Below are 27,944 nucleotides of genomic sequence, written 5' to 3'. Positions count from 1 at the left end.
GGGTAATCATTCATACAGACAGACGCATTAAACATTCTTGCAGTGCATGCATGTCTCTTATAAACATACGATGAACAAAGTCAAAAACTTGACCCAAACCATAGTTTCTCTTAACTACTTATGGTGTGATAAGCTGCCTCCCTTTGTTTACATCCACTGCATTGTCGTCTAGGTGTTAGGCTGTAGATATCTCCCAGTCAGGATGATACTCATACAAAAAGAGAGCTGATGAACCTTTAAAACCTTTGTTTTAGCCCCAGCTGGAAGTGAAAACAAAGCCTCTTCACCACCTGGAGGTTGCAGCCCAAACGCAAATTACACCGAGACAAATTCAGCATATTTCACAGGTACCAGCCCTGATCCCGATCCTGCTCAATAATAGCTGCCGGATCTGGGATCTGGCTGGATCCCCCTCATTTCCTGCACTGGATGTCATACAATCATTAAAACTTTCTTGAACTGTCTGGTCCCCACTTCCCCCAAGACAGATCAGCAATTCAGTGCCATCGGCGTAACAATAACGTAAGAATCCAATGGACCAAACAATCTAGGCCAAAGGACAGGCATAAGCAGTGAACATTTGAGGGCTGACTGATGAGCCCTGAATTACACAACCATTTGTGTGCTTGACTTAAGATCTAAAATTATCCACGAATGACTCTAGGGCTCAATCTTGTAAGATAGATGTAAACCAGCTGAAGACACGACTCCCCCCAACCTGCCTCAGCCACACATGCAGTCAGGGACAGTGTCTGAAGCTGTGGACAGATCCAGTAAGGGCATCATGGCTGCATGACTTCTTCAAGTGTGAGTTGAAGCTTGCCTAAAACTGCCAAATATAGTGGTTATGTGCCATGGCTTGATCGAAAACCACCTGTGCCAGCTCCAAAAGTGTTCTCTGGATAAGCTGACTGTTGACAAAATAATTGAGTGACGTTTGTAGCAAATGGAGGGAGCGAAATATAGCAATAGTCATTACCCCCTCATGGGTCCTCCCCGTCCCAGTCCTAACAACGTGAGACAGTCCTGCCTCCACCCAGCCAATCACAACGCCAGTATTTCCTTAGTACATAAGCCCCGCCCACCTACCGCCATGCCTGTTTTTTTCTGCTCCGACGGCTGTCGGAACGCTGGTGCTCCCGGTTCCGGTCCCTGGATCCTGTTTCCTTTGGTGGCGGTTCCGTGAGTTTTTCTTGTGTATTTCCTGATTATGTTGTGTTTCTTGTAAATGCTCGGCCGCTCCGGTTTCCGGTCGGCCGGGCTCCTGTTCTGGGGTCAGGTACGCTCCCCGCTCATGTGCTGGGCTGGGGCGGGGAGTTTTGGTGGTGTCCTGGCCTCGGGTCGTTCCGGCGCTGCTGCACTATCACAGCGTCCGGCCCCCGCGGCCATTCTCTTTTGACCTGTGGCTGTGGGTGGAGACGTCAGGGCTGCCCTCTTTTATTTTCATTCTTTAAACTCACCTTTGCGTGATTGGCTGATTGGGGGCAGTATTTATTGGAGGTTGCTGGGCACTTCCTTTTGTTGTGGTGATTTCCTGTTTGGTTGCTTCTGGGTTTTTTCACCATGAGTGAGGGGGCTTCTTCTCCTGTGCCGGCTAAGGCTGTTTCCAAGCAGCATAATGTTCAGGATCTACAGGAGGACGACGTCTTGCAGATTTCTAGAGCTGATTTGCGTGACTTAATTGATTCTGCGGTCCAGTCTGCGCTGCTTGAGCCTGCGGCTAAGCGGGCTAAGGATGATGAGGATGAACTGGACAATTCCCCTAAGGGAAAGTACATCCAGGGCAAGGTTTTTTCGGACATGCTGGTGCATATTCGAGAGGTGCTTGGGTTTGATCCTAAAACCCTGTCTGAAGATGGGTTTTACGCACAGTATAGTTCCTCTGTGGTGGATGACCTCCCCTTCCATGATGTCCTGAAGGATATCCTCACGAAAGAGTGGCTGGAGGTGGAGGCTTGGGAAAGGCGCCTGCATGCGCGCTGTGCTTGGCATTCATTTAAGCGTGCTGCGCTTGATATTAGCATTTTAAAACGCTCGTTTTTCATATTGTTTATTTTTCCTTGGTGAGCCTTGATTTTAACTGCACAATTATTCTGCCCACATACTTGCATTTTAAAGAGTGCCCCCACCGCGCTTAGCGCGGAGCCTACCGTCTTTTTGGCAGCTTCCTCGTGGCGCCTGGTCGCCATCTTGGGGTGGTCTCTGCCTCCCTCCGCCTTTTGTCTGAGCGCTCTAGCGCTTCTGCAGCACAGGTGAGCTGCTACTTAAGGCGAGCTCTCCCATTGTTCCTTCTTGGGAAAGGCGCCTGCATGCGCGCTGTGCTTGGCATTCATTTAAGCGTGCTGCGCTTGATATTAGCATTTTAAAACGCTCGTTTTTCATATTGTTTATTTTTCCTTGGTGAGCCTTGATTTTAACTGCACAATTATTCTGCCCACATACTTGCATTTTAAAGAGTGCCCCCACCGCGCTTAGCGCGGAGCCTACCGTCTTTTTGGCAGCTTCCTCGTGGCGCCTGGTCGCCATCTTGGGGTGGTCTCTGCCTCCCTCCGCCTTTTGTCTGAGCGCTCTAGCGCTTCTGCAGCACAGGTGAGCTGCTACTTAATGCTCACTCCGGTCGCGCAGCGGTGACGCGCAGCGGTCACGCCTGACTCGCGCCGGAGTCGAGCCAGAGTCTGCCCGTCTGCGCCCGTCCGCGCTAAGGACGCGCGGGACGCTGGGGGTTTTACTTTGTGGAATCGCTGTACGCTTTCATCCTTGATTTGTCAGGATGATTGTCTATTGCAGTGCCTCGCTTCGAGCCATTAGGGATTCTCTCCCACGTTGCTCGGCCGCACTATCCCACCCGCTATGTGGCCCGTGTCAATGTGTTTGTAATGGGTGGTCGCTTGATCGGCCTGGAGGTATTCGCGAGCTTGCCTCCTCCCCTGCTCCACGAGTTCGTCCCGGTGTCTCTCCTGCATCTGGTCGCCTGGGATCTGGTCTACGATTTTTAAATCTTAATACCAGATCTCTAGTAAAGCACCATCTATCTGTGGCGAACCTTATCCTGGATGAGAAACCAGATTTGCTGGCTTTAACTGAAACCTGGCTTCAAGACACTGATGACGCCATAGTCAACCTTGCTTGTCCCCTGGGTTACCTATGTTTTAGATCTAATCGCCATTCGAGAGGTGGAGGTATTGCCTTATTCATTAAATCTGATTATACTTGCACCTGGACGGTCTTGCAGATTGCTGGTTGCGAGAGTGCGCTGTTCAAAGTTACCATCAGCCCCCAGTTCTCGCTGTCGGGAATGGTTGTCTATCGCCCCCCAGGCAGCGATGTAGCTTTTAGAGGTGCCTTTCCGGAGGCCGTGAGCCTATTGGCTAGTGGCTGCGCCAATTTTTCGATCTTAGGCGACCTCAACCTCCACTTCGATAGGTTGGAGTCTCTGGCCATCAGTGGTTTTTTGGCCGACTTAGAGGCTCTGCAGCTGATCCAGCTTGTCACCCAGCCTACACACGTGGCTGGTCACATCCTCGACCCGTTTTTTACGACCCTCTTGGATGTCCAGATCGTGGCGGTTGATCCTGTGGTTTGGTCTGACCACTACTTGGTGTCTGCTTGGCTTCCTCTTCCTGCCAACCCTATTATTCCACCTCCTCTGCGGATACCTCGGCGCCACTGGAATAAACTTAGGCTGGAGGATCTTCACTGCATCATGGGTGCTGAGCCTCTGGGTCCATTGCTGAACGTCACCTCGGGCTATGATCGATTCTGTAACTGGATTACCAGGGCGCTTGATGCCCTGGTACCTATCATCTCCAGTAAGTCCAGACCTCGGCAGGCCAGCCCCTGGTATGACAGTGCGTTGCGTGCCATGAAGTCCTCTTGTAGACGGGCAGAAAGGGAGTGGCGCAGGACGTATGACGCCGATAGGAAATCCGCCTACCAGGCCCTAGTTAAGCTCTACCATCGAGCCATATGTAGGGCCCGGGCGGCGTTTTACGCAGCAGAATTTTGTAACAGCCTCAACCCCACAAAAACCATCTTTAAAACCATAAAAGATCTGATGGCAAAGAGGGTTCCTCCGCAGTTGGACAGCTCTACCTCCCACTGTGAAGCATTAGCCACTTTTTTTCTGGACAAAGTTAAAAAAATCTACCAGGCGTTTCCGAGTCCACTACCACCTGTGATTCCTTGGAGTGGCTCTAGCAATTGTCCATCGCTGCATTCCCTTCCAACTCTTTCTAACGAGGAGTTTGCGAAATGGGCCTTGCGAGTCAAATCTGGCTCGCCTGCAGATCCGGTAAGGTCGGCCCTTTTCAGGGATGCTGCCTTCCAGGGACGCACAATAGTGTGTTCTCTGATCAACCTCTCCCTGACTTCTGGCCTTGTTCCTGCCAAGTGGAAGCAAGCGGTAGTTTCCCCGATCCTGAAAAAACCATCTTTGGATCCGTCGAAACCTGAAAACTACCGCCCGATATCTTTGCTCCCTTGGCCGGCCAAGGTCATGGAGGCCCATGTAAATCTGGCCCTCACAGAGCATATGACCCAGGTTAATGTCCTGGATCCCGTGCAGAATGGGTTCCGTGCTGGTCACAGCACCGAGACGGCCCTTCTGGCAATGGTTGAGCACTTGCGGATTGTATTGGATGCAGGTCAAACGGCAGCGCTTATTTTATTAGACCTGAGCGCTGCCTTTGACACTGTTTCCCATCGCATCCTTCTACACCGCTTGCAGGACATTGGCCTTGGTGGTTCAGCTCTGCAGTGGTTCCGCTCCTTCCTTAGTGATCGCTCCTTCTGCGTTGCCACCCCTCCCTTTCAGTCCAAATTCCATCCGTTGGACCTGGGGGTGCCTCAAGGCTCCTCGCTGAGTCCCACGCTTTTTAATCTGTACGTGCAGCCGCTGGCTGAAGTCGCCAGGCAATGGGGCCTAACCATGGTCTCCTATGCCGACGATACTCAGCTGGCGGTTACGATCAGCGGGGATGCCAAGAAGGATGCCCTCAGGTTCCGCAGTGGACTGAGAGAGGTGGCCAGCTGGATGAATAACAACTGTCTCCAGCTGAACGCATCAAAAACGGAGGTGATGATCGTTGGAAGGGATGCGGACCTCTGGGGAGATGGATGGTGGCCTTCTGAGCTGGGAACAGCGCCAGCCCCTGTCCTGGAACTCAGGAATTTGGGAGTATGGCTTGACCATACGTTAAGCTTTGTGACTCACACGAAGAGAGTGGCGGCCTGCTGTTTTGGAGTATTACGCGGGCTAAGACCCCTGCTCAAATTCTTCGATGCTCCTACAAGACAGCTGGTCATTCAAGCGATAATTATTTCTCGCCTGGACTATGCTAGTTCACTCCTTTTAGGAGTGAACCAAGCTGAGATTCTCCGTTTACAGCGAGTCCAGAATGCTGCGGCTAGGGCGGTGGTCGGCTTGCCTCGGGCTTGCCCTACCTCCAACACTCTGCGGTCCCTACATTGGCTCCCGATGAATAAGCGAATCCAATTTAAAGCCCTCAGCATGGTTTTTAAAATTCTTCGTGAGTCGGCACCTTTGCTACTTAATAATTTGATTTCTCCTTATGTGCCAACTCGCTCACTTCGCTCCCTTGGACAATCCTTGGTGGTTGTGCCTCGGTTCAGACTCAGCCGGATGGGAGGACGCTCCTTCCGAGTGAAAGCTGCAGTTCTCTGGAATGCGCTCCCCCTGGAAATCCGTCTTCTGGATGATCTAATATCTTTCCGTAGGGCCTTGAAAACTTTTCTGTTTTAAACTCCCCCTGTTTTAAGTGCTCTGTTTTTGGTGCTGGTTTTAGTGTTGTGTTGTGTCTGCCTTTCCCTTGCGCCAGGACGCTCCTTTGCTGGAGCATCTGTGCGCATTAAAAATGTTACATAACATAACATAACATAACATAAGCAGGGTATTCCGCGATTCCTGGGGAAGCGATGTCGCCTGGCGGACTTTGATTCCCAGTTTCCTGCGATTCAGAAGGTTAATTCTCTTTTGTCTTCTATGGCTTCCTCCTCTTCCTCTTTATCTTCGGAGGAGGCTTCCCTGTCTGATCCGGTGGAGCGTAAGGTGGAATCTGCACTCAAGCGTTCTTACGCCGCTTCTCACTTTGGGGTGCGTGCTAGCACTTATGCGGCCTATGCGTCATAGGTCCTGCTCAAGGATTTCGAGAGGCTGTTTGACTGTCTTCAGGATCATGGGGACCCTACTCCTGTGTTGGCTCAAATGGAGGTTTTGGCGCAATTCCTGTCAGATGTCACTTTTGATTCCTTGTGGGCTTTCTCCTCGGCTGCTGGGGCGGCGGTGGCTGGTAGGAGGTCTCTGTGGACAAAGCCATGGCGTCTTGATGCTGCTCAGAAGTCTTTGGTCCATAAACTGCCTTTTGAGGGTCCTTGTCTCTTTGGGGATGCCTTGAATTTGATGGTGCAGCGCTCTGCGGAGGAGAAGAAGTTGTTAAAGCCTTTTCAGCCTGCTCCTAAGAAAAGGTCTTTTTTCCAGAAGCAGGGGTTTCAGGGGGTTTTGTCCTCTCAGCCCTTTCGTGGTCGGGCCCGTGGTCGGGGGGCCGCGTTCCATTATAAATCCCGGCCTCAGCAGCAACAGCAGCAGCAGCTGCCACAGCCTCCCTCTGGTGCTGGACAAAAGTGACTATGCCGCTGTGGGGGCTCGTCTCCATTTGTTTCTGGACTGTTGGTCAGCTCTGATCTCCGATCAATGGGTCTTGGATATCATCAGGTGGGGTTACCGGATTCCCTTCCGAGGCCCTCCCCCTCTGGATTGTCTTCTGGTTACCCCGTTGTCAAGAGACCCCGTGCGGCGGTCTGCCATGTTGTCCGGCGTCACCATGTTGTTCCAGAAAGGGGCGGTGGTGCCGGTTCCAGTGAAGGAAGTGGGCCTGGGGTTCTATTCCCGTCTGTTTCTGGTTCCGAAGCCCGATGGTTCCTTCCGCCCCATTTTGAATCTCCGTTCCCCGAACAAGTTGGAGCGGTTGGATCATTTTCGGATGGTCACGTTGCAGTCCTTAATTCCCCTCATCCAGGAGGGAGATTTTTTGGCTTCCCTGGACTTGGAGGACGCCTATTTTCACGTTCCGGTCCATCCTGCCAGTCAGCGGTTCCTGAGGTTTGTGGTCCAGGGGATGCATTACCAGTTTCGGGTTCTGCCATTCGGCCTCTCCACTGCTCCCAGACTTTTACCAAGGTATTGGCTCCTGCTGTGGGGGTTTTGCAACATCAGGGTTTCACCGTGTTTCCCTATATTGATGATTGTTTGGTCTCTGCTTCCTCTTTCCCTCAGGCTCTTCTGGCGGTGGAGGCTACGTTGTCCCTGTTCCGGGAGCTGGGGTTCAAGGTGAATTTGGCCAAGTCTCATCTGGATCTTTTCAGAGACTTCAGTTCATCGGAGGTCTGTTCGACACCTCTCTGGGGGCGGTGTTTCTCCCTCCTGTTCGGATCCTTTCCTTACAGACTCTGCTGCGGGATCTGTTGAGTCGTCCCTCTGCCCCTGCTCGTGTTTGGTTGCGGGTCCAGGGGTTGATGGCTGCGACCACTGCTGTGGTTCCTTGGGCTCGCCTCCATCTCAAGCCCTTGGTGACTCATCTGTTGGCTCGGTGGGACCCCTCCCGGGTGGATTACGAGACTCTGATTCCTCTCTCTCCTGCTCTGGTTCGGGACTTGGACTGGTGGCTTTGCACTCCCAACCTGGAGAAGGGGGTGCGGTTTTGTCTTCCTCCTCCCCTTTTGTTGGCAACGGATGCCAGTCTCTGGGGTTGGGGGGGCCACTTTGGGGTCCTTGGAAGCCAAGGGTCGGTGGTCTCAGGGGGACAGCACCCGTTCCTCGAACTGGCGGGAGTTGGCGGCTGTCTGGGAGGCGGTGCAGTTCTTTCAGGTTCCTCTCCTGGGGGCGAATCTGTTGGTTCGTACCGACAACCAGGTGGCTCGTTGTTACTTGAACCGTCAGGGGGGGACCAGGTGCGCGTCTCTGAACATGTTGGCCTCCATGATTTGTGCTTGGGCGGAATCTCATCTGTTGGCCTTGAGGGCGGTGTACATTCCGGGACGGTTGAATTTTCATGCGGACGCTTTGAGCCGCGACCTTCCATCTTCTGTTCTGTACCATCTCTCTCTTCCTCTGTTCCTGTCCCTTTGCCTTCGGTTCGGGACTCCTTGGAACTATCTTTTTGCGTCCCCTCACAACTCTCTCCTGCCCCGGTTTTGTTCGGAGGTGCTGTGTCCTCAGGCTTGGGCGGTGGATGCTCTTTCGATTCCCTGGCCTTCGGGCCTTCTGTATGCATTCCCTCCCATTCCCCTCCTCCCGAGGGTGCTGCAGAAGATTCTGAGGGAGAAGGTTTCGGTCCTGTTGATTGCTCCTTTCTGGCCTCGCCGCATTTGGTTTCCTCTCCTGCTGAAGCTGGCGAAGGGTCGGTTTGTCCGGCTTCCTTTGTGTCCATCTCCTCTTCAGTTTCCACTCCTGTCTCTGCCTTGTCTTCGTCGTTTGCAGCTGACGGCTTGGCTCTTGAGCGGTTGACTTTGGAGTCTTTGGGTTGTTCATCGGTGGTGGCTCGTGACATCCAGTTGACTCGCCGCCCTTCGACCCTTAAGTGCTATGGCCGCCATTGGGGTTCTTTTGTTTCTTGGTGTTCTTCTCATGGGGTGGATCCTGTACTGGGGGTTCCTACTTCTGTGTTGGAGTTTCTCCGGGATGGTTTTTTGAAAGGCCTTTCCCCTTCCACGTTGTCTGCTCAGTGGGCGGCGGTTCGTGCTTGTCGGGGTCCTGGGGCCTCCTTGGAGGGTGTTGCTCCTTTGGTTAGTCGGCTTCTTCGGAGCTTTCGGCTTCGTCGGCCGGTTTCTCCTGTTCTCATTCCTTCTTGGGATTTGCCTACTGTTTTGCGTGGTCTGCAGTTGCCCCCTTTTGAGCCTTTGATGGAGGCGGATTTGTTGTGGCTGTCCGCTAAGGTGGCTTTCCTGTTGGCCATTACCTCCGCTCACAGGTTGGGTGAGTTGGGGGCCTTGCTCGTTTCGTTGCCCTATTTGCAGTTCCTCTCGGATCGGGTCGTTTTGCGGCTTGATCCGGCTTTTCTGCCTAAGGTTTCTTCGAGTTTTCATTTGCAGCAGGAGGTGATTTTTCCTGATTTGCCTGCTGAGGGGATTCCCTTGTTCCCCCTTCTTTGGATGTTCGCAGGGCTCTCCAGATTTACGTCCAACGTTCTCTGGGGTTCCGGAGTTCTCCTGCCCTGTTTTTCTCCTGTGGGGGTGTGGCTAAAGGGAAGAAGGTTTCCACTTCCACGATCAGTCGGTGGGTCCGTTTGGTGGTCTGTCAATCTTACAAATCTTTGGATTTGCCTCCTCCGTCTCATGTACAGGGTCGGTCGACGCGTTCTGTGTCTGCTTCCTGGGCTTTTGTGCGTCATTATCGGCTTGATGTTTTACATGCCTCTGCTGACAGTTTTTCTGTTGGCGTATTGAACGCTGTTGTTCATTGATCTTTTATTGATTAAAGTTTTGTACTCTGCATGGATCCCTGGTGTCCTGCGTGTTTTCTTTATTGGTTCTCTGCTTGTGAGTTCCTCACGTTGTTAGGACTGGGACGGGGAGGACCCATGAGGGGGTAATGTCTTATTACTTACTGGTAATCCTCATTACCCCGATTAGGGTCCTCCCCGTCCCAGTCCTCTTCCCTCCCACCCTCCCGCTGTGTTTGTGTCGGAGTCTTGTTGATAACAGGCATGGCGGTAGGTGGGCGGGGCTTATGTACTAAGGAAATACTGGCGTTGTGATTGGCTGGGTGGAGGCAGGACTGCCTCACGTTGTTAGGACTGGGACGGGGAGGACCCTAATCGGGGTAATGAGGATTACCGGTAAGTAATAAGACATTAAGAGAGATGAAGGGTTAATCGTACTAATTACAGTGCTGCCTATTAGTACTCTGTTTTATAGGGTGCTCTTTATTTTTTCACAAGTGGCACTGTATAAGGATATTTAATGAGATGAGAGGTGTTTAGGTCTTGTATTCTAAGCGTAAAGCCTTTGTTAAGTCAGACCTCACAATATAATTGAAAAGTGTTTGCTGTAATATAAAATTGCTTCATATAATGATGCTGATAGCACTACCACTAACCCTGTATAAAATAATTGTAATCTTCTGAATCAAGTCACAACTTTTAATTCTACTTTTGGATGCTCTATAGGACTGTGAAGACGGGGCTGTTTTATATTCCTTTGCGTATTTTAATCCTAGTTAAATTTTGTATGTATGTGATTTTATGTATGTGTGTATGATCATGATATTGATCGAATAAACTTGAATTGACACTACCACTAACCCTGTAAAGTGACATTCTACAGTGGATGAGATTAGCAAGACAAAATCTGAACTTTTTAATTATTCCTTTGAAAAATAAGTATTCTTCCTAGGCCAGACCTCATAAATGACTCCATTTCCACTTTTGAGTAGGGGTGTGTGAAATTTGCATAATCTGCTTTTGCGTAGTTACAGCAAATTTCAGAGAAATTACATGAAATTACACATAATTATGCTTTAAGGAAAACTGGCATTTGGCACTATATTTTATCCAAAAAAATACAAGTGCCACAAATAGCAGCTACTCACATTCTAGTCATGTGTGTTGCTTCTGTGCGCTAAGACAAAATGTTTGCAGCAAACATAATAGAGTAATTTGGGATATTTTGCGTAACACGCATAATACAAAATTATGTAAGATTACATCCATGTGATGGAAATTTCACACTGACCCACATTTGAGTTAAAGGGGCGGACAGCATCTCTTGCAAAGTCTCCGAGGACCTGATTCACAAAGGGCCTCCACACTCATGACGGCGGCCCCACAGTCGTGGGGGAGTCTCCCCACTCGTGGCAGAATATCCACAATGAGAATTCCTTTTCCATGATTCCTTTTGAGAGTCAGGCCCAATATGTTTTGATCGAAAGAGGTTTCAGGAGTCCTTGAAACTTAGCAAAATGGTGCAGATCTTTAAACATGGAGATGGCTCTTTATCAAGCTCTAACCGGAGTTTTTCTTTTTAAACAATAAATTAGTGGTTCCCACAATAATATTGAGTGGATTTTCCAGAACAACATTCTCCTATCAGTCCAAACTGGCTTTAGGAAGGCACATAGTGCTCATACCTGAGTTATGTGTTTGAACGTCTACAGAGAAAGCATTCATAGATCTTAACAACACTGTTGAATCAAATTCAAGGTTGTTACCATGGAGTGAGTTAAAAACATAATGATTCCAAATAAACTGCTATACTCAGTACAAATGTTACATGGACATCCCTGATTGAAGGTGCTATTGACTAACTTTGATTTCGAATTCAGAGTGCTAATTTATAATGGACTATGCCAGGGCTTGGTGGAAGCTAGTTTATTTTTCCATATATATTAGTGATCATTTTACCTTATTTAACTACAGTTCCCTAAGCTTGCAGATAAAATTGCAAATCAATTAACGTTTGCAGATGTTGAGACTCTGATTTCATAAACTTCAATGGGAGTTCAGGAACATTTGGATTTGATTTTTCAGGTGCTTCTTACCAAATAAATTCATCAGGTGTGAGTGTGTGAAAGAACTAAGGTTATGGCTTTTGTGTCTTTGGCCAATGAGAAAGATATTCGCTTATCAGTGGTTAAATGTTGGATGCTGTTGATGCTTTTTATATACTTTGTGTGCTTGTATTTGCCTTTCATTGACAGCTGCCTTATCTTCGATGAAACCTGTGATCCATGCGTTTGCAGTTCTCACTAGAACCCCTCCTTGTGGCATGTAGAGAAAAGACAATCGATGAACTCGCATTTTGTGCACAACGTCACAGCTATGCTAATCATGGCCTTTTTAATATTAGAGATGGAAAGGCACAGTCTGGTACTGTGGTTGCAAACTCATTCAAAGGAAACACCATCTTTAATTGGACTTTAAGACATCTTTTTAACACAAAGCATAACCCTATAAAAGAACCTTAGCACTAAAGTAAAATCTAAGAGCAAGAGAGTCTTCAAATTTTACTAGGATTAACACTCAGGTCATCTACAATATGGGGCTGGTTTTGCCCTTTAATGCTCTAATGACCAACAACAGGGCGAGATCTCCTTGAAACAGCTGAGGATAGATTTCCAGCCTCCTGCACTGAAGAATATCTACCTGCCTGGCTGATCACTGTTTCCATCTTTTGTTTTCAATCACTGGGTTAAGAGTGATCTCCAGAGATAGTAGCTTGAGTATTCTACTTCTCCAAGAGAGCTGCAGGGGGTCAATCTTACTTAATCTTTTGCAGCTTCTCTGCTGTACATGGAGGGCACGGTGTATATTTCAGAAATGCCTCCTTGCTTTGGGATGAGGCATAGGAGTCTGATGGACCCCTCCAGGCCTTCTCCCAGCCCCAGGTGGGTGCAGAAATGTACTGCACCTATCTCTGGGGGATCCCTTCCCTCTTCTCGGAGTCCTTCTGGTTCCTCTGTGTTGACAAATGGAAAGTCAGTTTAAAGCCACTGGTTTTCCTTTCAGTGCTGGTTTGTACGTAAAGTTTGCGCCAGCACTGGAAACAGTACGTTCTTGTATTATAATTCAGCACACAGACTCGGATTGCATTGGGTGCACCTGATACAGATCAGGACCACGAGCCACTTTACAGTCATATATCCCCTGAAATTCAAGAACTCCAGAACAGTGTCACTTTAGATCTTTGAGACATTCTAATTACCTTCACTTCTTTCTCTGCTATATTCCATGCCATTGATTGTCTCATCTCTCTGCCTGTTCTCAGTTCCTCCTCAGTTGCCGTCGTCTACTTTACCCTTCTTGTGTGCACCTGTTCGACACTTACCCCCTGCTCCCGGCACTGGAGGTCCTGCGGCTCAGTGATGACTTATTCTTCAGCTGAGATTTCATAATGATGTCATGCTTGTGCTTCAGCTCTAGCAGCAAAGATCTGAACTCTTCATCTTCACATAAATCTGCCAAAAAACATGAAATTACTGCATGGTGAGAAGTGCCAATCCATACAACATGTTGTAAGACATAAGTGACATATTCCAGTATTCATTTTGCTTTTATCTGAAGTGGGTAGGTGGTGCACAGGGGCAATCTTAATTTTTTTCACTAAAGGATAGATTACCCACCCATTCTAAGGGTATTTTTGCCACCTAGTTAAGTGGGAGGGCCTGTATTTATCTCCTTTTACTGGAATGTTGTAGCTCACATGAACCAGCCAACTGAAGAACCCCAAGGAGCCAACTCCTTGGGAAACCAATCACTGAATGGCCATTGAGATACAGCGCTAGCAACATTTAGTTAATCTCTTCTGCAGTTTTCAGTTACAGGTCGCTCTCTTGGAGTTCAGTAGTAGAGCTGGTATGAGCTTTACAAAGAGACACTTGAGAACCTAATCACTAGTCACAAAAGTTATAGAATTTGGCAGCCAGATTTGTTGCCAACAGACAAACCTGTATCACACTGATGTTGAGGATGCACCTCTGGATGTAGTTTGCAATATGATGTTCTTACTGTTAGTACCAATACACTGATCTTTCTATGGAAATGGGCCTTAAAATTGGCAATCTATGATAATCGGTTAACTCTCTGAATTCACAGCATTGTCAGTTTAGTGAGGAAACCAAGGCAGAAGAAGTATAGTGGAAGGAAAATGCCAAACGTCCTTGGACACAAATACCAGCAGAGCCATAGAAACGAGAAACATTTTATCTTTAAGAGAAAGCTGTTTGACTATCTTTTCTAGTGCACCTGCTGGTGGCCTTCTCAAATCCATCCTAACAGTATTTCAGTTCTTAAAGATCCAAACACTTGGCTACCCCTTAGATACCACAATATGGAATAAAAAAGGAACATACAATCAGTGATAGTGGGATGAGCTTTGGCTCAGGAGTCCTGTGCTTTTTCAATAATAATAGAGTGGAAGGAAGTGTACCAGGAATTACAGGTGGTTTAACTTTGACACCTTCTAGCCAGTTTTTGGCCGCCTCCCGGGACTTACCAAAAAGTCAGTGCCCATAAGGACTTGACTTTGGATTACCATTCATTGAGTGCCTTTAAAATGTTTCCCTGCACAATAGTCACAACCAACATTTTCATGGAAGAAGGACAAAGCAATGCACATACCTTGCCCCGCTTAAAGGGCCAATCTTGCCTCATTTTCATTCAGTATAATTCTATTGCTTTGCCAAAGACGAGACGATTAACTTTGACATGTTTTTCAAACACAGAACCTAATTCTGCTGCATCCTTGGTATACCACTGGGCCTGGTTGCAGAATCTGCAGGTACTTTCAGGCTTGAACATGTCTCCTAACTTTGTAAAAGTATACAAGGAAGAATACAGCGACTCCACTAATGTGTCCCTCCTCTACCCTCCCATGCTTTTGTATTGAAGAAGAGTAAAGAAGAGGTGATAATTCGCATAGGTCGCTAATCACAGGCCGCCAGTTGTAGGTCACACTATCGAGTACAACAATACTGACCTGCACCAATATCCCCTCAACAGTATCAGCTGTCGATGTATCAGGAGCTATGGGTGTACTATCTTTAACTCCTCATCTACTTACCTCTTACCTTATATCGACAAGGCAAGGGTAGTCAACATTGTGGATTTGGTATTTGTTGCAGATGGAAATTTCCCAGAGAAAATGAGAACCCACCTCCCCAATCTCAGGCAATGACATAACGCAAAGTGATGCCCCCCGGCAGGAAATAAAGAGTGGGTCCTGATTTTGCAGATATTCATTGAACTTGGACTGACGTGTTGGAGGCCCCCTGTTGGGGTTTCGGTTCCCCCGCGCAACAGGGGCCTGTATTATGCCGCTGCATCAAGGCCACCTATGGCAGGCATCTTCGCCAAAAGTCCAGATGGGTATTTTGCCAGCTGCCAAGGCATAAGACTAAACAAATAGTCCCAGGTTGGAGGCAGGAGTTTGGTAACTCATTGTTTAAAACAGAGGATGTTACATACCCTGTGTTGAAAACTCTGAACCAACATCTGTGCATATGCTGCAGCTTTTCGCCACAATTCGCATAAGCACAAATGTTTGTTGTCTGATGCTTTTCAACAGGTAGAAGCAGGGTGAGTACTGGAGTTATGAAATTGACAACAAAAGGACAGAATGTAACCCCCCAATGATGAAAGGTTATAAAGACAGATATTGATCTAACCAACAAAGAACAATGAGGCTATACTACACCTCTTTGAAAGCCACATCTGCCCCAAGAATGTAACTCCTGCCAGATCATATCTTTTCAATGACCATGCCTTGCTCCTCACCATACTATCCACTCACTCAATTCCAGATGCCCTCTTCTTAAATCCTGGCACTTTTTATCAGGTCACACCACACTACACCCTAGACATGGCCTCATTGCACATTATGCATAATGTTGTTATGGGAAACATCCATTACAACACAGTCATTACAACGCACTACCTTTACAACATAGCTGTTACAACGCAACAGCCTTTACATCACATGCCATTACAACACAGCCATTACAATGCATGTCACTACAACGCATGCCATTACAATGCATGTCACTACAACGCATGCCATTACCACATATTAAAAGGTAAGTAATGGGGATTTTTTAAGTTTTAGGGTGGGTATGGGTTTTGGGGTACAGGGTAGGTATGGGTTTTGGGGTACATGGGAATAGAAATTTTTACCTCTACACTATCCAACACTTACTCTACTGTTGCACTCACTGGATTGAAAATAGTATTTTATTACCCCTGCACTATCCGACACTTACGCTACTGTTGCACTCACTGGAGTGGGAATAGTAATTATTACCCCTACACTATCCAACACTTACCCTACTGTTGCCTTAAAAGTATTATGCATTATAATGGTATGCGTTGTAATGGAATGCGTTGTAATGGATGTTGCGCTGTAAAAACTGAGTTGTAAAAGCATGTGTTGTAAATGTCTGCGTTGTAATGTGCCCTATTTGTTATTATGTTTGTAGAGTGTTGTTTTTTCTCCTTTAAAAATACTTAAAAGAGTCAAACGAACCTAATGGTGTTTCATCCAGTGAAGTCTTGGCACTCAGACTTGCTCCATGTGACACCAGCAGCTCCGCCATGAGTATCTACAACACAAGAAATAAGCTATGAAACATTCAACCTTGCAACAGACTTATTTGGGGAAGTCATTGAAAACCTCCGAAGAGTGGGGGGTCTTGTACAGTCTATGTCTAATTTATTTTCTTGTCAAGCTGTCTTAATTTCTGCATATTCTACATTGCAACAGAAATGAATCCTATTAGACCTTGTTTAAAATAATGGATGCAAAAAGGACACTGGCGCAAATAATGTTTACACCAAATCTCAGGGTGTGGATTTTACACCATTTACACCTTGATGTAACAGGTAGCAATGCATAAACCGTGTTGGGTGTTTTCTGCACAAATGTATTTATTTATTTCGTTATTTTTCTAGTTTTGTATTGTGCAAACTAGACCCGAAGATGTCAGAGCGTATTACAGAGTTGGCATAGCAGCAAATACATGAGTTATGTATATAGTAAATATAAATACAAGGTGATAGTGTGTAAACGAAGAATACATCAGACATCCAGATATGTTGACGATACAGGTTCGAGGTATGTACAGTATAGATGTATATAGTGCTATACCAAGTTATTACAACAGCAGGTACATAGGTTACATGAGGAGTAAATACAATGTTACATAATGTTAAAATATAGAGAAAAAATGTGATACAACAGTAGTATATGTAGACTATAATTGAGGTAGAGACTGTATATATAAATAAGACGTCATTTGGGGTAGTTGCAGTCTAAATATATATAGCGTTTTACAGAGTTAGCACCACAGTAGGTGCCTGACCTACATGTGGGTTAAATAAAAAACATAAAAACAATATATAAAGGAAATTTGCGACAGACAGTGATATCAAAGGATTTATTGTAACATTTATCATGTGTTGCATGCGAGAAACATCCTTTACCACGCGGATTTTACTCCGCAAGGCTTTAACAACGCGTCCATTACAATGCAAGTCGTAACCACGACTTGCGCTGGAGGGCGCTAGAGGATTAAGAATAGTATATTTACTATTCCAACACCTTCCCTAGTGTCCACGGGGACTGGTGTTAGAATAGTGATTTATACTATTCTCAATCCGCGCCCCCAACGCAAGCGTTGTAAGGGACGCGTTGTTAAAGCACGCATTGTGACGGTACGCGTCGTACCGTCATACATCCGTTGCATGCACTGTTATCCCTAGTGTAATGGTGGCTACAGCAGCAAGTACAAAACGTGATAGTGCACAATGTGCACTCTGGCCATAATAGGTATTTTTGCAAATAGGTGAAATAACGTCTTTCCCTGTGTTGAAATAAAGACATAGGACCTTATTTATAGTTTGGCAGATGGTATACTCGGCAAAACATGACACATATCTCGTCCGCCATATTGCAAAGGCTTTAGGCTATAATTCATTGTTTTAACAGATGCAATAGGGCAATAACAGCTAAAGCTCCGGTTCTGTGCAGAAGATACAACTCGAAAACATATTGCTGAGGAAGTGGAGATGAAATTGATACTGGGGACCTAGGAAAGTGTAGGAAATGTTTGAGTTAAAGTATTAGGAAGGAGGGAATGGATATCAAAGCAAAAACGAAATGTTCATTACAAAAAAATATATATATTATTTAGATGTACTTGACGCCCATTTATCAAACAATGTCGACAAGATGGAGCAGACCAAGTTCTGTTTACTAAGAAGAGCTTGGGAGTTGGTGGATACAAGGAGTTATTTCTCTATCCAAGATTAACAGATGAGACTAGATAAAATACCTTGAATGGGTGTAAAGGAGTGTAGTATAATTCCCCTGTAGTGACAGTAGTGTTTAGACCTTCCATATTCCACACGTTTCTGTACATTTCTGCTGGCCTCACAGTCCGACAGCAGACCATGTACCCATGTATATGATAGAGAAATAACGAAGCTTGCGCACATCGCCAAGTGCTAGAGCAAAGTATCCTATGTGTCAGAAACTTCTGGAGATTCCTACAACATAAAGCAGGGCAGGGCCATTCTCGTATATTTTTTTACAGAGCGGCGCACGAGCCAACATCCTATACAATGTCGAATTCTTTTTTTCCAATGAAATTAGGTATTATGCAGTTTATATTTAATAACCTGCAAAATAATCCATTCATGACAAAACTATTGTTTCCAAAATTTCACAAGACTCGTCACCTCTAAAATGAATACATCATAATCTGGTTCTCAACAAATAAAAAAAAACATTTTAAAGAATGTTTTCATGAGTTTTAGACAAAGAAACCTACAAGTAGGCAGGATTTAGATTGCCTCACTGCCATCCGACATTAGATGGCACTTATGCTGGTTCCCTGTAAAACTGAGGACTTCTATTTCCCCTCCTCTTCAACACCCACCTCTCTTTTTGAACCTATCCACACACTCTGAAATTTCCCCTTTCAGCCCAAACCATGGGGTTCTTTTCATTACATCTTTGAAAGTAAAAGACGTTTTACACATAACTGCTTTGTATCGTAGAGGGACTCACACATATAACAGTACAACGCCAAAAAAATAAACAATTAATTAATACACTAGATGACTGTAAAAGCCTCATGGCGGGCCTCCCTCAATACTCCTTTGCACCACTAAACAAGGTTCAAAATGTTGCTACCCGAATGCTCTACAGTTTACCAAGGCATACCCATGAATAATTTCACCTCAGCATACCACCACCAAGCAGGTTGGCTAACTGTTTCCAACAGGGCCATATACCAGGTACTAATAACTGTGTTCAAAGCAATAAACTGCCTGTGCCCAAAGTAATCTCTGGCATCCTATCTCCATACACACCTGCTTGGAATATATCATCCACCCACCAGCCACACCAAACCACACAGTGGTTTCTTCTCCCTACCAGGTCCCAGCATTGGCCTTTGCCAGCAACTCCCTGCCACTAGGTATCTGCCTAGGTCCATATGTCCAAGAGTTCAGAACATCACTGAAAGGACATTTTGTGCAACATGAAAGATGAGGATGGTTACTTCCCCATTCTGCTGAATGTATGTACATTTCATGCATTTATGCTCAACTAACTAAAAAATGTAATTCCTTTGGATATGGGTTTGTTTTTGCCGATTACCGCAGGCTCAAATAATCCACAAATCAGCTGCTAATCGTTCAGATTATGATTTACCACCTCACTATCGTTTATCTGCCTATGCACTATCATCATTTGATCAAAATGTCATTGTAGCTAAAATAAATACATTTCTATAGAGAGGGTGTTTATGGCCAGATAAAGGTCTGCAATGACTTGAACCACTACAAAGATGAAGAAGTGTGAAGAAATTCCTTTTTTTTCTCGATAAGGCATTTCAGAATCCACAAGGAATCACACTTTTATAAAACTGTGAAATAAATATTCACAGAAATTTTTGACGAAGAGCTGAATAGTTTGCATAATCTAAAACTATATGGCCAAAAGTAGTTAATACAAAGTGAAAGCACATAAAGACCCTTTGATCTCCTGGTAGGCTCTTGTATAGTCATAGGGCCACCAGATTATTTAATTCCACTGGGACATAACTTTTCTTCGCCCAAGATGACAATTCCCATAATGCTCTGGTATATGAAAGTTCAGAAATAGGGGTCTGGTTTCTATGACATGTAGCGGCTGATTTAGGATTTGGCAGTGAGGATACTTCGTCAGGGCAGAGTACCCTCTCCGCCAAACTGATGGTCCGCCCACCACATTTACAGACAGGTGGATGTTATATATCTGTTCTTCCTTTTCCAAGAGAAAGGAACAAGGTTGCCAATATTTTCGCTGCCTATGCAGTATCAAAACTTCCACTTTAATGTGGCTATACTTGGTCAGTAACACATTTAGTGCAGTGATGCGGACGCCAGCATAAAATGCGTCATTCTAACACCTGATGCGTGGCATTTGGCAGGACTGATCTCGGACCCCCTATGTAGGTGTCATGGCCCTCAGTCATGTGTGCAAAGACCCCAGGTTAAGAACTGCTGGATTAGATTTTATAGCTAGACAGCGGGCGCAGTTCCTTTAACATTAATTCCTACCTCCATCACACACAAAGAAATCATAACATTAATGAAGAGTACCTGGCCCCAGAAGGCTGCGGCATGAAGCGGCTCCCAGTTGTCTGAATCCTTGGCGTCCACCCTGGCTCCGTGCTCCAAGAGGATCTCTGCTGCATGGATGTATCCATTGGCACCCGCAATATGTAACTAAGCGAACAAGAAATACAGGACAGATTCAGCAACAGGAACAAATTATTGAACTCGTGATATGTAAGCGATACATATGTATGCCAGGCAGCCATTTTCAAGAACATGTTAATCATTCACATCACAGATTTCGTTTATGAAATGTATTGCTCATTCGTAACATTAGAGGGCGGCAAAATACCAGAAAAGAACGTGACCGGTTAACAGTGACAAGGGTGCCTGCAACCTGATATTTTTTATTTATTTTATGCGTTTTTATATAGCGCAGACTTTACCCGAAGGTGTCAGAGCGCTTCACAATAGGACCAGTAGTGAAACATGAGGAAAAATTACAAGTTAGCATGTTACAAAAGCAAACGTTACGTTACATAAGGCAATAGTGACAATTGTGCATGTATCAAGAACAAACAAAATACAAGCGGCAGCAAACGATACGTTACAAGAGGGAAAAAAGAAAAAAAAAGTGACGTGTATATGTTACAAAAGTGTACAAAGTACAAATTAGAGGTATAATACTGCACTAAATGGCAGATACTCAAAACACAAGAACTAACGTTACGTTACATGAGGCAATGGTGGCAATTGTTCCTGTATCAAAAGCAAACAAAATACAAGAGGTAGCAAACGATACATTACAAGAGGGAAAGTGACGTGTGCATGTTACAAAGGAGTACACAATACAAGTAGAAGCATAATACTGCAATAAATGGCAGACTCTCAAACCACAAGAACACATTGGGAAGGCACTTCTATAGTCATGTAGAACAGAATTTCCTATAATGGAAGGACTTCCATCATATAATAGAGAGGGCGTGAAATTTGAATGTGTCTTTGAAGGAGGAGAGCTTTGAGGTCAGTTTTGAAGTCCTGGGAAGAGGTGGTGGTCCGGAGCTGAGGCGGAAGTGAGTTCCAGATTCTCACCGCGTTGCCTCCGCATTACGTGATGGTCTAGAGCCTCGAGAGAGTTTCAGTTTATTCGCCAGGTAGCGAGGAGAGGAGGAGTGCAAGGCTTTGTGGGTGATACAGGAAGTCTTGTAGATAGATCTTGCCTCAATGGGAAGCCAACGGAGGGTGGATAAAATGGGTGTGATGTGGTCGCTTCTTTTGGGCCCATACATGAAACGAGCTGCTGAATGGAGAACAGATTTAAAGGGGAACAGGTGGCATTTGGGGAGGCCAGTAAGAAGAGAGTTGCAGTAGTCCAGTCTGGAGAGAACCAGCGATTGGACCAGGGTTTTAAGGTCATGCTCGGGTGTCCGGTTTGAAACACTCGGGTTTCCCGTTTGAAACACAAGATCACAATCTTGAGATCTGGAAACACAGGTTTGTTACTTCACGCGATACGTTACAACCTCCATTTGTGTGTCTCATTGTTAGCTGTAGGCGTTTGATTTAAGCGATTTCTGTTCCTAACAAACTTCTTCCAAGGGCGCAACTACAGGTTGTATTGAAAGGTATCCTGATCACAACTGACCTGGTGTCATACCTGCCAACTACGGAACAAAATCCGTTGTGTGAGGTGGGAGCGCGGCCTTGGAAGGGGGGGGGGGGTATGTCAAGAACTTCCCCATCGACCTCCGCCTTCCACTAAAAAAGGTAATAACAAAACGAGAACAAAAGTTTGTTGAGGCTGCTGGTGGTATCTTGAGCTGTTTTCACATCCCTTAATTGACATCACCTGCATGCAGCTTCAAAAGACGAGCAGGAAATCCACTCTTTTCAGTGGTTTCCAGCTCGCATTGCCTGCCACATGTGATTTCGGCTCCTCACCAGGTGACCGTGTGAAAGGAGCTGAAATCGTGTGACACACTGTGGCACTGTGGGATTTGGCAGGTCTGTAGTGTGCCTGCACCTGTGATTACCATGTGTGGCAACACTGGGACTGGTTTTACCAGGTGCGAAAACCACTGACGTAGCTAGTGTTTTGAAGCCTGCGCTTGTAACAGCAGGGTGGGGTTCGGTGGGGGGTGTGGACAAGGGCAACAAGGTAGAAGAAAAACTTACCTTGCGGTCCATTGCCTCTGCTGTCACTCAGCCCTGTTGGGACCTAAGGTGAAATGTCACAAACTGTGTGCATAACACAGTGTCACAGTGACAATCTGCTTCCTCCAGGCCCTCCGCCCGCCCTCCTCCTCTTCGGCCGCAGCAAGGGCCCCTATGGTGGATCCTGATTTGCTCCGCCGGAGCCTCCAAGTCCTCAGGCCACGCACTGTATCCACCCCAAAAATGTGCCGCCTGCTGCGGACCGCCCCTCCCCGGCTATGGCACTGGCAAAAATGTACCTGGAAAAATCGTGTGTTGGGCAAGGGTTGGGGGCAGAGTAGGATTGGAATACAAAATCTGTCCAGTTACCCTAAAAAAAAGTGGCCCACATTTGCGGATTGCACCTTTTCGCAAAACACTGCTTCACTGTTTTATGTGAAAAGAAGGGAGAGGTTTCCCTAAAAGAGGTATGTTTTCTTAACTGTTTTCTTAATTCACTGAGATTAAAAAAATGCAAATACTGCCAGGGCTCTTTGAGCACGGATTAGTTCACACTCGTGAACCACACCTGAATATAAGTGTCCCTGCCTGCTCAATCTAGATACATTATTATGATGCCAGCGAGATACTGGGTATGACACCTCCGTCCCCTTGGTAAAGGAGAGGTGATAGAGGCCCATCTGCTTCCCGAAAGGCCGCTCAGGCCCCCACTGGGCCAGCGGCGGCACATGAAAGCACAGCCACAGCCCAAATCGGCCTCCATGTTGCCCAGAAAAGCAGCCCTTCGCCTATTGCCCGAGTACCCGCCTTACCAATCTGACCCTGGCTGGGGGATCGGCACACACTGGTTCCCCATCCGCAATTTTCATGGACTGTCTGTAAATTAGCCCTAATGTCCATTGTCTGTGATTGGTGCCTTAACAGACAGCTGATGTCTTAGTGGATGGCATTTGACCATATTTTTTGTCTATCGGCTAAAGGGCAAAAGTTAATTCCCACAATTGAGATCCCCCAGCTGAAGTGGAAGGGAGAGAGTCTCCTGTGCTAAAAAGAAATAAGCCTTTCATGTCAGGTTTCTATGTGCAATTGGTTAATCGGCAAATGTAAAGGCTGCTTGGGAGACATTAACTGATAGTCACTTGAAGCTTTCAGATGACAAAATATTTTCTTTTTGAGAAGTACTTTAAGGTTGTTCCAAGCTCAGGTGTGGAGTGTGTGCTTTTCATGGACAGTTATAAATATAAATTGCACTAGGTTTAATCTGCATTGTACAGAAATCTATACTTTAGAAGCTCTTTTTATCTTTAACCGAAATTTATATGTGTTTTTAGTGGCAGTTTACATTATACTGTGTATAATGCACATTTAAAATAATAAAAAACATTCACAGTTCTTTCAGGGACCTCCTCACACTAATACTACACAAGCCACTTTTCCGTGCTGCATCAAACAGGGTTCAATTCTGTGGGCCTCTAGTTGCACACATATACATCTGGAGTGATTGCATTAACCAATAGAGGTTTCATAACACAAAAGATTGCTTTTCCCACTGGTTAGTTTAGCCTTTATTTATTTTACAGTTAAGGTGTGCTTTATTCTGTGTATAGTTACCTGAAGGTGAGAAACCAACAAAATAGTTAAAGAATATTTGGCTCTTTTTAGCCACACCTTTGATTCCGCCTCTGCGCTCACTGACCCCATCCCCATGGCAGTATCTATAATTTTTTTATGCACATCAGGTGCTGCATTGATTAGCTTGAAGGTGTGCTAGCCAAAAAATTAACAAGGAGAGCCCAACAAAGAATCTGGGGGCATATTATCAAGGGGGTTTATCTCCGCTTTTTTGGCTTTAAAAGCCAAGAAAGCGGAGATAAAATTATCTCCCTATTACCTAGCTGTCGCTAACACCAGTTAGCGACAGCTAGTAGGAGATAGCGACCATCTTGGGCCCCGCTTTGCATGTCAGTAAAATGTATCACTAATGACATGCAAAGTGGGCATGCCAAGATGTTAGCGACTGGAAACAGTCGCTAACATCGCTATCTCCTATTACCAACTTTTGGAGATATTCGCGCTAAGCGCGAATATCTCCAAAAGCTAACATCTGCCTCTGAGCAGTTCTTAGCCATGTTATCCAATGGTAGGTGGATAACATGGCTAAGAGCATTAGCTCGGTAATGCATGACTATCGCTGACTTTTCAGCGATATTCATGCATTTCGGACGATTTTTATCGCTTAGGAGATAAACCTTGATAATAGCAAGGTTCCTAAGCGATAAAAATCGCCGCAGCTCAGCGATAAAAATATTGCCGCTAAGCCAACATAGTGATAATTATCGCTAGTTGTTGGTAATATGTCGCCTGGATCGGATCTTAGGGCCCATGCACGAGACAAGCGCTGATATGTTTGCTTTGTAAATCATATAACAAACATCATGTAAAATATGATAACAGTCAAAGGAAGTGTATTTCTTTAACATGGGAAACACTGAGGTTAATACGTCACATTAAAGTCTATTGAATCAAATAAAATATGTTTTTATAAAACTGGTATTCGCAACTCATGTATTTCAAAGTGCTTCCATATGCAATAATTAAGAAAAAAGTGTTTTAGTAAAGTAAAATATTTACTCTAAAGAAGTTATTGGAAGAGGATAGAAGCAGAGATTCATTCAGCTTCTGAGGGTAATAGTAGAAGTAAAATATTTGCCTAAGATTACACAATTTAAGCAGGGAAGCTTCACTATATCCCAGTTTTCTTATTTGACTTTGTACAAATCAGCCAGGAAATGGGTATTTGTCTTTCCTTATGTTAAGGATTTTTTGTTTCTTATTTGTACATTGTTCTGCAGTTTTCATATAGCGTTATCTCTATCCAAAGCTATTGGAGCACTTTATGTGATTACCATTTACATTACACAAGGTCACAGTCATTCTTTATAGGAATGAAGAGATTAAGCGGTTTGCCCAGAATCACAGGATGTTGAGTCAATGCCAAGACTTGAACCTGGTTCCCCAGTTCTAAAGTCAGCAGCCCAGGCTGTAACGGGCTCCTGCTGTCAGCCAATGATGGAGTATTAGCTAAACTCCAGGTGGTGCAAAACACGGCAGCTAGGCTGGTGTTAAACGCCCCTTGAAGATCGCCGTCAAAACCCCTCCTGGATAAATTACACTGGCTCTCAGTCCGAAATAGTGTAAAGTTCAAAACCTGCTGCTTAATTCGTAAGAGCTTAAATGGATTAGGGCCATCGCACTGGACAGGTAAATTTATACCATACAACCCTGTTCGGTCTCTTAGGTCCAGCAGCCAGCTTCTCCTGAGAGTGCCAGCTGTGAGGAAGGTCAGACAGGGCGGCAAGGCTTTGTCCGTTGTCGGGCCTACTTTATGGAACAAGCTCCCTCTGGCGCTCAGGCAATGCTCAGAACATCTGAGCTTTAGGAAACAACTCAAAACGTTTTTGTTTCAGAACTAATCTACTAATCTACTTCTTTACTGACTGTTTTCGACTGTGCTTCTGGTGTTTTTTGGGCGCAGAGATACTCCTCCGGGAGTCGATTCGAGCTCGTTATAAACCGGCAAATAAATAAATAAATTCATTTTTAAGTGGAATTCCTTCTTGTTTATGGCAGAAAGTCAACTTAAATAGAAGTTAGTTGAAGGACAAAGTATTCTCCATATTTTTCTTCAATCTCCTACTGATGTCAAATGGTGAGTGGTATAATAATCCTCATCCCACGCAAACCCTGACACATACACAAAAATGACCATTTAATTAGGGCACTGGAATTATGCGGCAGGAGAGGACCAAATTATGCGGCAAGATGAAGCTAAATTATGCAGCATAATACGTCACATTTTGTGATAGTGTTACCTCATTATTTTGTCATTTTTACCCATGTTAACACTGCCTTAGCAAAGATCTCACCTCATCACTACCATTTTACGTCTCTGTCACCTTACTCGCAGCCAAGCAGACGCGCTCCTTTTACTCACCAGAGAAGCGCCCTGGGCATCTGTCCGATTCAGGTCCTGCCCTGCTGTGATCATGCCTCTGATATCGGAGATCATCTGCTGCTCTGGTGCTGCCCGCATCTTGTTTATTTTCTCTTGGGTTATACCTGGAGAAATAGAAACACAGGTTTTTGCAGCATCAATCTATCCCAAATATAAGTGCTTTGCATATATCCCTTTATCTAGTGGTTGGAACAAAGGAGCATCAAGCTGCAAAACTACAGTTACAGGTAAATAAATTGGTTATTTCTGGGGTGTGTGTGTGTGTGTGTGTGTGTGTGTGTGAGTGTCCAGTGTGAGATAAGCAGGAAGGTTAATAGTTCAACCATCGCCTCCCCTGACCGGCCCAGAGGAGGTAAAGGAGGTGATTTTCCCATCAGCTGTGCAATGGGGTGGGGGGGGGGGTGAAGCCTTTAGGTGAAATGGAAATCTCTGTGGCCTACTTTAACATTCTGCCACAAACACTTTTGCTGAGAAGAGTTAATCCCATCTGATCAGTATTTACTGCTGAATGATCATTCAGCAGCAGTGTATAAAGTAATTGTGTATGAGGTTATTGACTTACCCAAGACTCTGCAGCGAAATTGCAGATTTTAGCCCATTTTAGGTTTTAGCTCTAGACGGAGCGCATGCGCTGTCTCGAACTGAGACATGCTGTATCTACTGTTGAGGGCTTCAACCAGCCCATAGACATGCCATTTGATGGCACCATCGTTGCTCTATTTTGCATGCTCCCCATGTGTCCATGGCATGCATACATCATGTCTGTTCCAGTGTTTAACCCTCTCCGAGCGCACCGACCAACTTCTGAAAAACAGAAGCAGCGGACATTGTAGGCCATTGTTTTGGGACTACTTTTTATTTCTTTTAAATGGGTGATTGGTCCTCCGCATCCAGACTTCTCTCTGTTTTACCTGCAGAAGGCTTGCTTGCGAATAGTTCTCCTTGATCCTTTGCTTCCCTTACGTATGTGTGATCGCCGTTTGCTGTACTCCCGACATGTAACTAGAAAATGTATTTGTTTTGCAAAGAGACGCAACAGTGAAGGTAAAAATAACGTGTTCCCTAAACAACCATTGTCGTTCTATTACCTACCATTGGGATTTCAATGGTTAGTTTAGATAGCACTAAAAGGATGTGCCCGCAGGTTGACAGTTATTTTGTACACCAACTCTTCACTATTTTACAGATGGCTTTAAAGTGAATGGCACTCTGGAGCAGCAACATTGTCGTGGTGTCACCAGGGCTTTGAGTGGAAGCTTTTTCAATATTATATACAAGCCATAGTTGCTGCTTATTTATCTTATGCAACTAACTACCATTGTCAAAGCCAATAGTCCTAACTTGTTGTAGGTATGATGTTACTTGTTGTTTCATATATCTGGATGCAATGACAGAAACAGCAAAATACAAGTCGGGTGGCACACTATGCTAAGCACAGATTTTTAGCTTATGCGCTTTTAATCCATGCCCTTAATAACATTGGCCACGCCACTTTGAGAAACCCCCAGTTTTTTCATCACACTTAAAGTCCTGCCTAAATTATTCGAATAATGGTCTCCTAAGTGCTGCTGACAGACTGCCAAGTTATAATTATTCCTGTCAGGTGGTCCGGCAACTTGGCTTAGCGTGATCAAAAGGAGTTGGTGCAGTATTTGTACTAACTTTTT

The 27,944-nt window shown here is 45.5% G+C and overlaps 1 protein-coding gene across 2 annotated transcripts in view; it reads right to left on the bottom strand.

Annotated features, from left to right (window-relative positions):
• The window catches only part of PPP1R16B (protein phosphatase 1 regulatory subunit 16B), a 456,537-nt gene that overhangs the window by 23,906 nt on the left and 404,687 nt on the right, over positions 1–27,944 (bottom strand). For both annotated transcript variants that reach the window (XM_078652152.1, XM_078652151.1), the window contains exons 6-9: positions 26,257–26,381; positions 20,154–20,279; positions 16,030–16,105; positions 12,838–12,967 (exon numbers count right to left, since the gene is read on the bottom strand). In XM_078652152.1, the coding sequence (XP_078508278.1) occupies positions 12,838–12,967; positions 16,030–16,105; positions 20,154–20,279; positions 26,257–26,381 (457 nt within the window). The remainder of the gene's footprint in view (positions 1–12,837; positions 12,968–16,029; positions 16,106–20,153; positions 20,280–26,256; positions 26,382–27,944) is intronic.

The sequence above is a fragment of the Lissotriton helveticus genome, chromosome 7 (assembly GCF_964261635.1).
Source record: "Lissotriton helveticus chromosome 7, aLisHel1.1, whole genome shotgun sequence".
Taxonomy (NCBI): domain Eukaryota; kingdom Metazoa; phylum Chordata; class Amphibia; order Caudata; family Salamandridae; genus Lissotriton; species Lissotriton helveticus.
The sequence above is the reverse complement of the archived record's forward strand: the minus strand, read 5'-3'. Positions and strand labels throughout refer to the sequence as shown.